The 15,450-nt window shown below is 36.5% G+C and overlaps 1 protein-coding gene across 1 annotated transcript in view; it reads right to left on the bottom strand.

The window, feature by feature from the left end:
* Window positions 1-1,884: 1,884 nt before the first annotated feature.
* The window catches only part of kif6 (kinesin family member 6), a gene marked incomplete at both ends in the record, with an annotated part of 62,173 nt that continues 48,607 nt past the window's right edge, over window positions 1,885-15,450 (bottom strand). Inside the window, 7 exons of the mRNA XM_081347844.1 lie at window positions 1,885-1,911; window positions 2,306-2,392; window positions 2,522-2,665; window positions 4,608-4,814; window positions 9,152-9,281; window positions 10,863-10,972; window positions 11,145-11,292. Of these exons, the coding sequence (XP_081203970.1) occupies window positions 1,885-1,911; window positions 2,306-2,392; window positions 2,522-2,665; window positions 4,608-4,814; window positions 9,152-9,281; window positions 10,863-10,972; window positions 11,145-11,292 (853 nt within the window). The remainder of the gene's footprint in view (window positions 1,912-2,305; window positions 2,393-2,521; window positions 2,666-4,607; window positions 4,815-9,151; window positions 9,282-10,862; window positions 10,973-11,144; window positions 11,293-15,450) is intronic.

Below are 15,450 nucleotides of genomic sequence, written 5' to 3'. Positions count from 1 at the left end.
ATGCTTGTACATGGATATTCAACCCTCCCCATGCGTCACATATGGGAGGTGCTTGGGAAAGGATGGTGGGTATAGCCCGACGTATTCTTGACTGTATGTTGCTTGAAAGAAAGTCCCTGCATCTCACACACGACGTTCTTGTAACCCTCATGGCTGAAGTTTCTGCTATCATTAATGCACGCCCTCTTGTGCCAGTATCTTCAGATTCTGAAGTTCCTTTAATACTCACCCCTGCTATTCTGCTGACCCAGAAAACCTGTTCGATCCCTCCGCCTCTTGGTGAGTTTACAGATAAAGATCTTTTCAAAGCTGAGTGGAAAAGAGTTCAAAATCTTGCAGAAACATTTTGGACAAGATGGCGCCGTGAGTATCTTACCACTCTACAGAGTAGGCAGAAGTGGCAAGACAAGAAGTCTTGTCTCAAGGAAGGAGACATTGTGTTGATGAAAGATGGCCAAGCAGAGAGAAATCAGTGGCCTATGGCTATCATTGCAAAAACACTACCTAGTAAAGATAGTCTTGTGAGGAAAGTGGAGCTGAAATTTATCAGAGAAGGCATGCAGAAAAACTTTATTCGCCCTATATCAGAAGTGGTTCTGCTTTACTCCCCCTAAGATATTGGAGTACAAAAAAAAACTAAAGTGAGGTCTTTACATACCCCAGGAGGGGAGTGTGCTGGACTTTAAACTTCGGTTTCAACAAGGACTTTTATTTTGATACTTATTTTGGGGTTTTCCTTAGTTTTCCAATGGTTTCCTGTTTTAAAGAGGAAGTAGGCCATATTCCTTCAGTGGTTTAGTTGTGCAAGGTACTCCATGTGGTTGCAGACATCCATCTTCATCTTGCTTATCAAAGCCCTTTGAAATGCAATATCTGTAAGTGACTGTTTGATTTTGTTAAGTGAGCATTTAGTTCTTTATTGTTGTGTTATGTAATGTAGCACTTAATTCAGCATGTTTGTTACATTTTTTCTACTCAAGTTTGCAAAGTATTAATCTATGCTGTTGATTCAACTGTATTGTTGTTGGTTCTTTGCCTTGTGTGCTTGAGAATGCTCATTTATTTAAAGATCTATCTATTTTGTGAAATTCATGTTTGTGTATTTTTCTCTTTGTAGTTTCACACTTTTCATGATTAAACTTCATAAATTGCACCATCGTGGAGTTTATTGTGGAAGTGTTTAGCGGCTGGATAACTGGATCCATTAAAACAGTGAGGCCAGTGACAACTGTAGTTCTATGTTTTTCCAGCTTTAGTGGAGATAATTGTGAAAAGCAGTTTCATATTATTCCACATATATATTATTAGGATCAATCTGATGATGTATGTCGAAAATCAAAGAAATTTGATGATGATACGACCAGCGGAAGTTACAGCGAAATATATTTCTTGAGATAAGTCTTTTTCTATTCTGAAAATCTATAATATATCTTGTTTTTACTGAGGTGACTGAAGGTCTGATTTAATGTCAGGAGTGCAATAACAGTGTTTATTAATTCAGCCCGGCTTCAGATAAAAATCTTTACTTGCTTGCTTATACTAAAGGGACTATCCCCACAAAGATATAATTTTGTTTGCCACCACACTAATGACAGCTATTTCTATGACTGGATGCCAAGTGGCATCAGAAATACACTTAGGATGCTTTTGTGTTCTTTTTGAATTTTAGTCATTGTATGCTTTTGTTTGAAAAAGGAAGAATGCCATAAAGGTTTGGCGAGACATGAGGAATATTGACAGATCTTTTAAGTATTGCATTGAATGCTTGTATTTGCTTGGAGAAAAGTGAAAACATCTTCCAATTCTTCCTTGGAATGAATTAAAACCTGAGAGATTTAGAAGAATTAACTTGCATTTTTAATTTTGAAATTTTAGATTTTAGGTCTAGATGAAGAGATACAGTTGGTCTTCCTATCAAAAAACAAACAGACAGAGAAGGAGATTTAGCTTGCTCAGATCTGTTTTTTTTTTTTTTTTCCTCTTTTTGCTACTCTCCTGTGGATTCCTATTGAAATGACTGGAATTTACCCGCAACATTTTGGAGAACGATGGTAAATGTGACTGCACCTCAACACCCATACACTTTTATGACAGAAAAAAAGAAGAAGAGAAGGAGAAGAGGAAGAAGAGGAATATCAGTACAAACACAATATGGTTCCAGCAATTCCAGGAATTCAACCTTCGAATGTCTTATTTATATTTACCCCTGCCCGTTATACTGGGATACAATAAAATACTCTAACATATGTAAAATTACACTACCTTTAAAGAAATAAATAAGGTCAAATGATAATGTAAGACTCACCAGAGCAGGATCCAGTTCTTCATTAAGCAAAGCATCATTCTTAATCAAAGCCACTCTCTGAGCAAAACGACAGGTGGACATAGACTCCTGAGAGGGAAGGAGGAGGGAGGGTAGGAGAGAAATCATGTGCAATGAGTGATGTGAAGATTTAAAAATAATAATATTGCCTTTCATGCTAATTTTTATTTTTTTTTAAATTGAGGTTAAGAGATGTACAGCAATGTTCCTCCTCTCCACAGACACAGTAGCGATCATGGTGGTCATGCAGTTACCACCCAAACTGTCTCTAAGCACAGAGGTCATCATGGAGTTGCGGTAGGGGATGTGGGACCTATGCTTCTCCGACAGGGCTATGATGACCTAAACCAGAAAGGAAATGGAGACCACCAAATTGTAATTTCTATAATATGATTCAAACTCCTTTTAAAACAAAGAAAGGTCATGTCAATATAAACAGTGTATTCACAATTATTTAAATTATAATATTTTTCAAGTCATAATTTTTGGTTAAGAGTACACCATGGAAGATTCAGGTAAAAATGAACAAAATTTTATTATTGAGTAAATACATGAAAAATCAGTGATAAAAACTGTGTTTTGCCCCAATTCTCTAAGGTAAGCTTAGAATATTGATTATTTTGAGTTGTTCGGTCGGACTTGACAAATTTTATGTTTACAGTTCACGCTGTCCATCCTTATGTATTTACGTTATGTCTTGCTAATATGTGCATATATATATATATATATATATATATATATATATATATATATATATATATATATATATATATATATATATATATATATATATGCACACACAAGAGGTGTGTGAGTGTAATATGTTTTACACAGATGATGCTGCCCTAGTAGTTGCAGATAAGGAGACAAATAGAATACAGGAGAAGTTAAGTGAGGAGCTTGTTAAGGTGAAGGACTGGCTGTCTGAAAATATGCTTTTATTACATCTGGGTAAAACAGAATCTATTCTCTTTGGGTGTAAATATAAGTTAAGGAAGGTAGATGATTTAGTAGTTAAAGTTGATGGTTGTGTACTTGTAAAAAGAACATCAGCCAATTATCTTGGTTGTGTTCTGGATAATAATTTAAGTGGTGTAAGTACGGACTGGAAAGTTTTAGGAAAAGTTAATGCTCAAATTAAATTTATAGCTAGATATGCTATTTTTTTTTTTTTTAAATAAAGTAAGTTTAAAGGTTCTTGCTACAGGCCTAGTACAAAGTCAACTTGAGTATGCGTGTTGTTCATGGATAACTGATTTATCTACTATGTGGATGACAAAGTTACAAAGGTCACAAAATAAATTACTGAGTGTAGTTTTAGGATATCATTCTTTTACTCATGTGGATATTGGGACACTTTCAGCAGCTTGGATGGTAACCTATTGAAAGACGGTTAGCATTCCTGAAACTAAAAATGTTACATAAAATAATTAATAATAATTAATATTTTAACTCATATTTCTCTCGGGTTAATCTAAGACATGGACATTATTATAAATAGTATTATAAATTCTAAGTATTATACATTTGAATCTATGTAAGTGTAAGACTTTGTGTGGTAATAGGACGTTCGAATATACAGGTGGATTAAGTTTCCATTGGACATTAACGGATTAATCTAATTATTGGAAAAAGTAGCTTTTTTCTGGAACAATATATATTTTGTTTTGAAAGTTTTAAGAGCTCTAAAAGCTACTTAAAGGCTATAACGTCTTTGGAGCGCTAAAGACACACAACCTTACAGCTCGATTTGATCCTTATCATCATTTAATTTTGTATAAACTGTTTATCCACAGATCACAAAACTATGTTGTTCTTACCGTGGAATAAATAATCATTCTAAAAATGAGACAAACTGGCACATAATGAACGAATTTTCAGCATGAATCAGCGACAGTGCCACATGTTGCATTCGTTGAAATACCTGCTGTCACGACTCTGTAAAGTGTATTATTAAAAATACATATAACGCAATGTGTTTTTATTTTGCATCAGTATACTCAGCTTTCCAAATTATATATAGGCTACACTACATAATATTATTATTTTGCAGTTTGGTTTTATTTCCAGACCAGATCAATGCAGATCTATTCAGATATGGAAATCACAGGCGATTATGGGTTAATCTCAAACCATTTGCAAAAGAGCTGAATGCACAACATGAAACATAAAACAATTCTCCAAGTAACTTGTGATCCTATGCTTCGAACAGAGGTTGTGTCGGAGAGACCAAAATTCCATAGTGCACCTTAAAAAACATCTGTAACAAAGAAAGTCCTCCTACCTGCTCCAAGTAGTGCAGGGAGAGGTTAATATATTTAGCTTCTGTTAGGATTTGACCTCCCACACCTGTCTTTCCCACTCTTTCAGACCCAGCCAGGTCCACAAGGTGCAGCTTTGAGCACCGTACCGTGGCTGAGCCCAGCTCTTTGCTGCACAGGTGAATGGTAAAGATGCAGTGTGACCGTGTAGAAGCCTCGTTCATGGGAGTCTACAAAAAAATGAAAATGTAGATAGAGACCAGGGATGAATGAATTACTGTTACAGCAAACAACAATAAAATGGTCAAATTATATTAAATAAATATGTCTGTTGTAATAAAGTGCAAGGAGTCTTTATCCTTATCCTCAGATGTTGTTGATGACAAGTATAATCACATGCACACCTGAGAAAACTCAAGATGACTTACAGCATTAAATTATCCTCCCAAAGAAACTTGTATGATTGGTGTCTGTTAAGTATATGGTGACTTTTGAGTAGTTTATTTTCTGAATCTAAAAATAACACACTGTGTTGGAGAGAGAGTAAACATTAAATAACTCATTAGGATATAATGATAGAAGTTAAAGACCTCAAACTCTCTTACACTAAGAAAATGTTACAGTACATATTATAATGCTGTCAAGCTTCCATGCTTTCCAAACTGCTCATATCACCCTTCAGGCCAGCACCCTACACTCTGAAACCATTCCTTTGCTGGTGCTAGGCAGAGTTACCGGCTTAGACCTCATCCGTGGCTGTCCCTGGCTCATCAAACATTCTCCTGTGCTGTCCTGGTCCACAAACGAGATCTGTGCCAGGGAAATCAATGTTTCCATAGCTGTCTAAAGTTCGCTCAACACCTTCCTCCCTCTCAGCTGGTGACGAGCTCTCTCCAACCATCACCTCAGAACCACTACCATTGAGAGTCCTTTTATTAAGTCATCCATCTCTATTCCACAATAGTACCACCAGTTCCAGAATGTGTTTAGCCCCAAGTGCACCTCTAAAATTCCTCCTCATTGTGACAAAACCATTGACCGGCTTCCAGGTGCTTCCTTGTCATCTGGGAGAGTTTATCCCCTGTCCTCGCCTGAACAATGAGCGATGAAGAAGTATATCAGTGAGACATTAAAGCAAGGCAATATTTGTCCATTCAAGTCACCTGCTGTATCTAGCTTCTTCATTGTGTCCAAGAAGACAGGTGGCCCTGCACTGATTACCAAGCACTTAACATCACATTTAAGTTCATGTTCCAACTTTCTCATGTCCCAGCAACTCTGGAGAACTTGCGAGGGGCAACAGTTTTTTCAAAGCTGGATCTACTGGATTTACTCCTCCTAAGCTATTTTTCTTGTACCTACTACTCAAGTCACCTTCATTTATATAGCGCTTTTAACAACATAGATTGTTTCAAAACAGCTTTACAGTGATAATAGGAAATTCATTTGATTGATTCACTTCCGTCACAACGATCATTCGTTATTAACTTTGGGGCCGCTAACACGACACCGTTCTAACAGAAAACCCTTAAGTTCTCTCTGTGCAAACTTTAAAAACGTGAACCTGTGAGAACGCTGATTGCGTGCACATGCGTATTACGAGTTCAGTCTATAGGTATGCACGTTTAAGTATATATGTGCGCAGGCGTGTAGTCCTTCTTTACAAACCAACCCTCAACAAACTACTTGTCTGGCCTTAAAATGTATAATACAGAATTATTTATCGCTTACGTGAAGCCACGTGAACCAGAATTATCCCGACAACGTTTTATCTGTACAGAGGTAAAGGGAAGGGAAGGAAAACTTCACAGGGGAGAGACTAGTTGACACTTCAGGACTGCGTTGTCGTCGTGTCCAGGCGCAGGTCCTTCAAAGCTCCTGAAAGCTTTCGACTGCGAAGGCCAAATATGAAATTGGTAACTGGGAGCTGTTGTCCATGAAGCTGATACCACAGTAGTGGTGGCACTTGAGGGTTTCTGTAACTTACCTCTAAAAACGTACCTCTAGAAAACCTACCACTGTTTTCTGGAATACTTACCTTCCACTGTTTGCTGGAATACTTACCTTCATACATACTTATCATCATCATCATCATCATCATCATCATCATCATCATCATCATCATCATCATCATCAATCTTAGGTGTTTTCTCTCTCTTATCTACTGACAAAATCTATTGTCATTACCTCTGCCTGCCATATTTATATCTGTTCTGTTGTTTCTCATCTGCCTTCTGTGTTCAGTATACCACCTACATCTGAGTTCCGCTATATCTTCTTTGTTATTTAATGATACCTACTACACTGATGCTTGATTTTTTATTATTATTTTTTTATTGTTAAATACAATCAAGGACAAGACCAGCATTGTAACAGACCATCGCATGGAACTGATGCATTTGTATGTTCATTTTATGTTAACACAAAACACTGTTAACTGTGTTAACACTGCAGTTTATTTTACACATCTAATATTTCTCTCACTAGATAAAGTATTTTTAACTTTACTGCTTTTAAATATAGAACACCTTTTTCATGGAACGTTCCAAATGTTATGCAACCGTTTAAAGGCAATTAACAATATAGCACATCGAAAGGAGCAAATAATAGTAAAAAAAAAAAAAGAATCTGTCTGCAATATAAACACATTCCTGTAAACAACAGATGTATATTATAAATATTTCATTAATTAATATTGAATTAGTAGTTTTAATGAGCAATGCCTATCCCAAGGTTAAGATTTTTTGGGAAAAGCAAGGCCTCAGGACTCATAGAAAAATAAAATATGATGGTACAATTATTGTCCATGGTCAAAGAGTAGGATGCAGTCACGAATCAAGCCTCTGTGGTTCCTCCTGCTCACCACCAGATGGCTCCCTCACCTGAGTATTGTCTTTCTCCCTCAAACTCCATTTCCCACTACCCCGAATCTGGTACTGGTTGCCTGCACACCTGATCCTCATTCCCTGGACTATTTGTTCAGCTTTTTCTTTCTTTGCAAAGTCTTGTCCTGCTCTGCTGACATTTCTGAGTGTTCTCCTAGTAATCTGTTTGTTTTGTGTTTGACCCTGGACTGTTTTCACTGTCATGACTCTTGGCTGCCTGCCCTAGTAATTTTGCCTCGTTTGCTTGGATATACTATTTGTATTGTTTGACGCCTGCCCTGACACTGTACCTGCCTCCTGTGTTGCCTTGGATATATCTGTTGCTGATGATTGACCCTTGACTCTTTGTACCACTATTGCTTCTTTTAATAAAACCACACATGGATCCCAACTCCGCTGACTCATTGTTACAGACCGCACATGTTCAGCATAGTTCAGCACAGTTCAGTCGTGGAAATGAATGACACCGGGAAAACCTTTCGCATGATGTCTAGTTTTCCGTCTATTTTTTTTTTTATTGTAACTTTATTCCTCTTTTTTGTTAACTTAAAGGTGGTATCAGCGATTTCAGGCCCAAACATAAATGATCACATTCATCTAATATTTCGCTAGCTGCACGCCCCATAAGCATGCTGTCAAAAAAACGCGTCTCTCTAGGTAGCCTAGGCTCTGAGATCTGCACACAAAAACAGCTGTTTTCAGTCTGTTTGGCCAAATAATCAAAACCCAAACAAATAGTGTTCCAACCAATCACCGACAGGGGCGGGTCTTGTGAGGTTTTCGCGTGCAGCCGTCATAGGCAGCCGTGCACGAGCGCAAAACCTCACAACACCCGCCCCTGTTGATGATTGGTTGGAACACTATTTATTTTGGTTTTGAGTGATGTTGATACCAACTGTTTTTGTGTGCAGATCTCAGAGCCTAGGCTACCTAGAGAGACGCGTTTTTTTGTCAGCATGCTTATGGGGCGTGCAGCTTGCGAAATATTAGATGAATGTGATCATTTATGTTTGGGCCTAAAATCGCTGATACCACCTTTAAGAGTACAGGAGTAAATAGGCATTTTTGCTGTTGTTGTTTTGCTTTTTTTTCTTGTTATCTGAGATCCCAGCCCATGTTTTTTTTTTGTATGTTATATAAGTGATATCAAAAATAACAAGTTCATTTCTGTGATTAATATTTTCTGTTTAATGTCTTAAAAAATATTTAATGCAAGTAACACAGTTACAACATGTAATTATTACACTATTTGTGCTCCGTTCACCAAGCTCTGTGAGAGAGCAGCTGACCAAGAATGACCTTTACTATGATTAGCTAATCAGCTTAATTCAAGTGAGCAATAAGGCAAAACAATAAATCATTTCGAGACTGGCCTGTGAAGTGGCTCTCTTTGTGTACATACTGCTGTTATTACCCTACATAGGAAAAGCAATTTGGAGAATGGATGGATGGGTGGAATTCTGCTATTGGTTTGGAGATATCTAATAAGTAAAATTTGCCAAATGTAAAGACATTTTGTACACACTTAGAATGATTGAAAATATAAATGTGTTTTTTGTTTCTTTAAAAAAAATGTCTTACAAAAACAGTTGTCAATCCTAAACAATGACTACGTGAACTGAACATGGCCAAAGAGTACGATGCCAATAGAGAGCTGAATCAACGTTTACATACAAACTCACCTCTGCAATCATACGATTCGTGTCTCCTAAAAAAAGCAAATCCAAAGCTTCCTCTTCACTAGCCGACTGTTGCAACGACAGGTTCTTGAGGTGAATGTTCTGGTCTGAGTCTTCCATTATTGTCACCCTCCTAAATCAATGACAAAATGTTAAGAAGATAAGCATACAGAGTATAATGCGAGTGTGGGAAGTAGGTATTCATCAAATCATAAACCTCAGCCGTGTAGACTGCAGGGCCAGAGACATACTCAACACACTCGCATGCACAAATAATCCTTTAATCAGAGGACAAATAATGTGAAAAATATGGGCATGTATTTTCTTTTTTTTTTTTTTTTGGCCCACCACCACCCCCCCTCTTCGGAGGACAACTTTATTGTTTAATAAAGCAAATTATATACACAATATATTACAATACTGACGACAGATTTATATACAGTGCGTGACCATTCAACCAATTTAGTAAGACCCTGGGAACATGAGGGAGGGGGGGGGGAATTATAACACCACGAATAGAGTGTAACACATAACATATAAGACATGACAAGGTGATAGACAGACAACAGAGGGACAAGACAGTTGACAAACACAAAAACGTATTATTATTGATTAAGTAGAATGATCTTAAGCAAATTTTATTTGTTAATCTAAGATTTATATTAGTTGGTCATGGCTAGGGTGTTTGAGGGGGAAAAGGGTTTGGAAACATGTTATGCATAAGTGTATGCCTATGTGTATGTGTGAAGTGATGGCTGCAAAAACAAAAGTTGGTAATGTAGTTGGGCATGTATTTTCAGCAGGACTACTCAATGCAATGCACATTTGCTTTTTTGGCATAATTGTTGTGGGTGGACAGAAAACGTCTTTTTCCGGCATCCTTGCACTCATGATAACATTATTGGGTTTACTGCCTTACATGTTAATATAATAGAAGTTTTAAGCTCAACATCTGTGGCATTCTGTCTACAATGCTTAAAACTTGTACTGAAGCTCGAACATTCATGAGAGTGTGGAGTGAGAACAGAGTGAGAGTGAGAACAGAACCAGAAGGAAGGGTTGAGTTTAATAACTAATAATCTAAAATTATGCTTTCTTTCTTTTTTGTAGAAGTGTCTGCGTTACAACAAAAACTAAGTCATATGTTGTGACAAGAGCTCACATGAGGCTAAGTGATAAACTAAAAAACATGAAAAAGTAAGTACCTCTATTGAAAAAAATAAATAAATAATCAATCACCCAAGGGATTCAAGGTCTGTTAGTTTGTTAATCACTGAATATCAAAACAAATCAGAGATGGATACCAAATCAATCAATATATTTTAACTTTTTCTTTTCTTTTTGACACTAACATGAAATCAATAAAAAAATTGCTCAGTTAGCCGGTTGGACGTATTCATTTACTGTTAACATCTTTTCTTTTGAACTGCACAGAAATATAAATATGAACAAAGATATGGATGAATAAACATAGAGAGGTAACAGCAAAAAGAGAGAGAAAAAGTGAGAAGCAATACTGCTAGTAACAGTGACAGTGGATTTAAAGTGCCATTACTCCTTTAAAGTTCAGCTTGTGTGCTCAGAAGTGGGCATTGTCTATTTTCAAAGTAGTTTGACCCATATCACGATAGATCAGATCTGATATAATGAAGAGTTAAGTTAATCAACAATTATGAGAATTGAAAAAGAACAAGGGTCAAAAACAGAGACTGACGGTAAGTCCTCCAGACGAGATGCTTCATGTTGGGGATTCAGCAGATCATAGCCGGCCTCATTGTAGATTTCTAGGTAAGAGATGTGGGTTGTATAGACCATACTGCTATCCTGCAAACAGATATACAACTATTTTAATAAGTACATAAAAACAGACCAATTATTAACTAAAAACTAAAATATTACTACCAGTTGGAATAACAGAATGCTTTGCATAAATATTTGCCAGCCTTCACCATTTAAAACCATGGTTCCAGCATGACATATGAAAATGTATACTGACCTTGCTGATATGATGATAAAGGTAAGAAAGAGTTCTGGGAATGATCCCTCTGTCATTATAATGCTCTGCACCTCCAGTGATTGTAAAGGTCTTCCCACTTCCTGTCTGGCCATAGGCAAAGATGGTGCCATTATAACCTGCCAGCACACTATGGAAAGATGCAAAAGGTTCTCATGACAGGTTTCTGAAAATAGCTACAGAACTTATTAAAGCTGTGACATTCTCAGGAAACTATTGCTAACTGTGCTATTTGTGAGTTATGTGTCACTATAAATAAGTGTAATACAAAAGAGCTCCTTAAATAGTTTTAAATTTGCATGTACCTATTCATCACAATTACATTTGAATCGTTTTATGCAATATATTTTAATCAATTTTGTAATTAAAAAATCATGTTTTTCATGTTTCAATATTTTTTCGGAAATGCTTTGGCTCATAAAGCATTTTGCCATTTAACTTATTTATGAATAAAATTAACAAGATAATAATGCAATGTGGTGTGGCCAATATTATTTGCTAGTTAAGGACATTTTTGCACGGATTCTCAACACTGTAACATTTAAACCCCAAAACATTTTGCAAACGTCATGCTTTAATAATTTTCTTTAATTATAGATTGTGATAAAGAAACAACAAAACAGAGTGATACTACCAGAGTTTACTACTTCCATTATTGTACTCCAACAATGTACACCCCTCGTACTTTGACCTTAAAATGATGGGATCTAAATACTTTTCATCTTTGTGTTTTGGGCATGCATGCCATTATTTTTGGGTAAAATTACACAGTACATTGGTGGAGAAACCATATGACCATGAGTCATATCTACTGTAGGGACTAGAATACCAAAAAGTTTTCCTTGGGTCAGTAAGCATCAGAACCATGGGAGCAAATTACATTACAAGAATACAGATTACATATAAAACCCAGAGATGTTCCATTTACAAGGAAACTCAATGCTGCATCATGGTATTGACACTATGGGAAGGCTGATACCCATGCTGCCATACTGTAAAGATGCCTGGCCAACAAGACTGTGAATGATGCCCAAGGACAGACCTTGTGAGCAAAAAAAAAAGAATCAACCCAAAAGGACCTATAAGCCTGAGGTTGAGTCCACACTGTAAAACTTTCCAGTACATTTACAGGTAATTTCTAAGAGCATTATACTGCATTTTCATAAAACAGTAACATGCTGTATATTTTACAGTAACATACTGTAAAGACATTGCATTGTGAGAAAAAAGAATGCATGTTTTATGACTACTATTCAGGGTTTAATGAGATAATTAAAATATGTTTGAGCAAATTTGTGTGTGGGCCTACCTTTAGGCTTTTGTGAGCATCGGTTCGCTTTTCAAGCCTCAGTGGAATCTGAAGCGTGAGAAGATGGATAAACGATTTCTGGAGCTTTTTGTTTGCATTTCTGCTATTTCACTAATGGTTTGACCTTGGAACATGAAACTTTTTACACTTTTGTTTGGTCCTGAGCAAACGGTTTACTCTTTTGTCAATGCTTTACACAGTAAAATTGATGTTTCAAGTTATAGGCAAAAGTTACCATACATTATTCTCTCTGTGTGTGTGTGTGTGTGTGTGTGTGTGTGTGTGTGTGTGTGTGTGTGTGTGTGTGTGTGTGTGTGTGTGTGTGTGTGTGTTTGTGCGTGCGTGCGTGCATGTATGTATGTATGTATATATATACAGGTAACACTTTACTTGAAGGGGTGTGCATAAGACTGACATGACACCTTCATAATCATGACATGGCAGATGTCATAAATATGAAGGAGATCTTATGCATGTTTTATGACAACTGTCATTAAGTGTCATTCGCTCAATTATGACATTTTTAATGCAAATATGACATTGTTTGAGATGTCTTTGTTATGACAACTTGACATAAACCAATACATCATAACCAGTCAGTGTCTTTGTCATGACAACTTGACATTACCAAGACAACATAAATTGTCATAAACATGACATAGCAGATGAATTATCAAACTTCAGAAACCACTTAGCTTTATGGGTTAGCATTTCATTAAACTGTCAGGTGGTTAGTTTTGACATTGGCTGTCATGAAGCCATTATAACTGTGTCATGAATGTTTTTCTTGACCTCAAGTACAGTGGTACAAATTTAATTTGTCATTAAAATGTTATAATGGCTTCATGACAGCCAATGTCAAAACCAACCACATGACAGTTTAATGAAATGTTAACCCCTAAAGCCTAAGTGGTTTCTTAAGTTTGATAATTAATCTGCTATGTCATGTTTATGACATATTTATGACAGGTTGTGTTGTCTTAGTAATGTCAAGTTGCCATAACAAAGACATCTCACACAATGTCATATTTGCATTAAAAATGTCATAATTGAGCGAATGACACTTAATGACAGTTGTCATAAACATGCATAAGACCTCCTTCATATTTATGACATGTGTCATGGCATGATTATGACGGTGTCATGTCAGTCTTATGCACACCCCTTCAAGTAAAGTGTTACCGAAACCTCTTATGCTTATCAAGCCTGCATTTATTTATTCAAAAATACAGAATGATATACTTTAAAATATAATTTATTTCTGTGATGCAAAGCTGAATTTTCATCAGCCATTACTCCAGTATTCAGTGTCACATGATCCTTAAAAAAATATTATAATATGCTGATTTATTATCAATGTTGGAAACATTGCCTGTGATATAATATAACCTGTGATACCTTTTTTAGGATCTTTGGTGAATAAACAGTAAAAAAAAAAAACAGCATTTATTTAAAATTTAAATAAATATTTTTGTAAAAATGTAAAAATTCCTTTATAATTCATCACGATGAGTAAATCCAAACAATATAAATCTGATGTGCAGAAAAAGACTTTTGAGCTTCACAAAATAGAAAGTGGCTGTAATTATTCTTAATTATTGCCCTGATGTTGGAAATGGGGAATTTTCAATGCTTTAGCTATTTAGCTAAAGCATTGAAAATTCCCCATTTCCAACATCAGGGCAATAATTAAGAAGTTCCAATCAACTAAAGATGTTACAAATCTGCCTGGAAGAGGACGCGGGTCTATATTGTCTTAATGCATGGCGAGGAGGAGAGTTTAAGTGGCCAAAGACTACAAACAGCCCCTACATCACCACATGTTGTTTGAGAGGGTTTTTTAAAAAATCTCCTCGTTCATCCAAAAAAAAAAAAAAAAAAAAAAAAAAACAACTCCAGCATATTCAGTTGTCAGGCATGACTGGAACTTCAAATGGGATGGCTTCTATGGTCAGATGAAAGTAAAAAAAAAAAAAAAAAAAAAAAATTGCAGCAAACCCACCAGGTGGCTTTGGTGCACAAAGGGATAAAAAGTACCCCATGCCCAGAGTTATACTGCTAGATCTTTAAAGTTATAGGCCTATTTTTTGCTGGAGGTCCTGGACATCCTGGATTCTATCAAATACCAACAGATAAAAAATCTATACCTGACCGCTTCTGCTAGAAAATCTATCCCTCAAATCTATCCCTGGGGCGTGGTTGTATGATCCATCAGGACAATGATCCAAAGCAAACTTCAGAATCAACATAAAATGGGTCACTGAGCACAAAATGAAGTTTCTGCAATGGGCATCCAAGTCCCCTGACCTAAACCCTATAGAAAATGAGTGGGCTGAACTGAAGAGGACAAGCACAAACATGTGTAGCAAAGCCTCATAGGGGGTAGATTATTTATATTGCAATATAAATAATCTACCCCCTATGAGGCTTTGCTGCACATGTTTGTGCTTGTCCTCTTCAGTTTAGCCCACTCAAAAACAACATCCCATAAATACATTATAATGACTATCAATACATAGGTCAATCACATGTGATTGACCTATGTATTGATAGTCATTATAATGTATTTATGGGATGTTGTTTTTACTTGTATAGGTCTGTAACCTGTAATGAACTCTCGCGAGATTCAGAGGGTGACCTCGCATAGCGCAATGACACATCATCCTATAGAGGAAGATGGTAGTATATGAGGAGCGAACAGACCGTCATGGGGTGGCAATTGTTTGCACGTTCATATCAAACCCCGGGATTTTTGAGTATACTAGATTTTGGGACAGAAATGTGTTGCTGGATTTTTTATCTGTCTCACTGTGGAGCTTGGCGTTTTTTGGATTGGATGGCTCACCTTTGAGGATTTAAAATAGACACGGACTTAATGAAGCTGCTCACAGACTTTATCTGCCTTATCGGTGAGATTGAATTTGAACTTTGCATCAACATGCTGGACTGAAAAACTATTTGCCCTCACTCCACACTCAT

Source organism: Scardinius erythrophthalmus (assembly GCF_964197995.2).
Source record: "Scardinius erythrophthalmus genome assembly, chromosome: 19".
Taxonomy (NCBI): domain Eukaryota; kingdom Metazoa; phylum Chordata; class Actinopteri; order Cypriniformes; family Leuciscidae; genus Scardinius; species Scardinius erythrophthalmus.
This window is presented reverse-complemented; position numbering and strand designations above follow the sequence as displayed.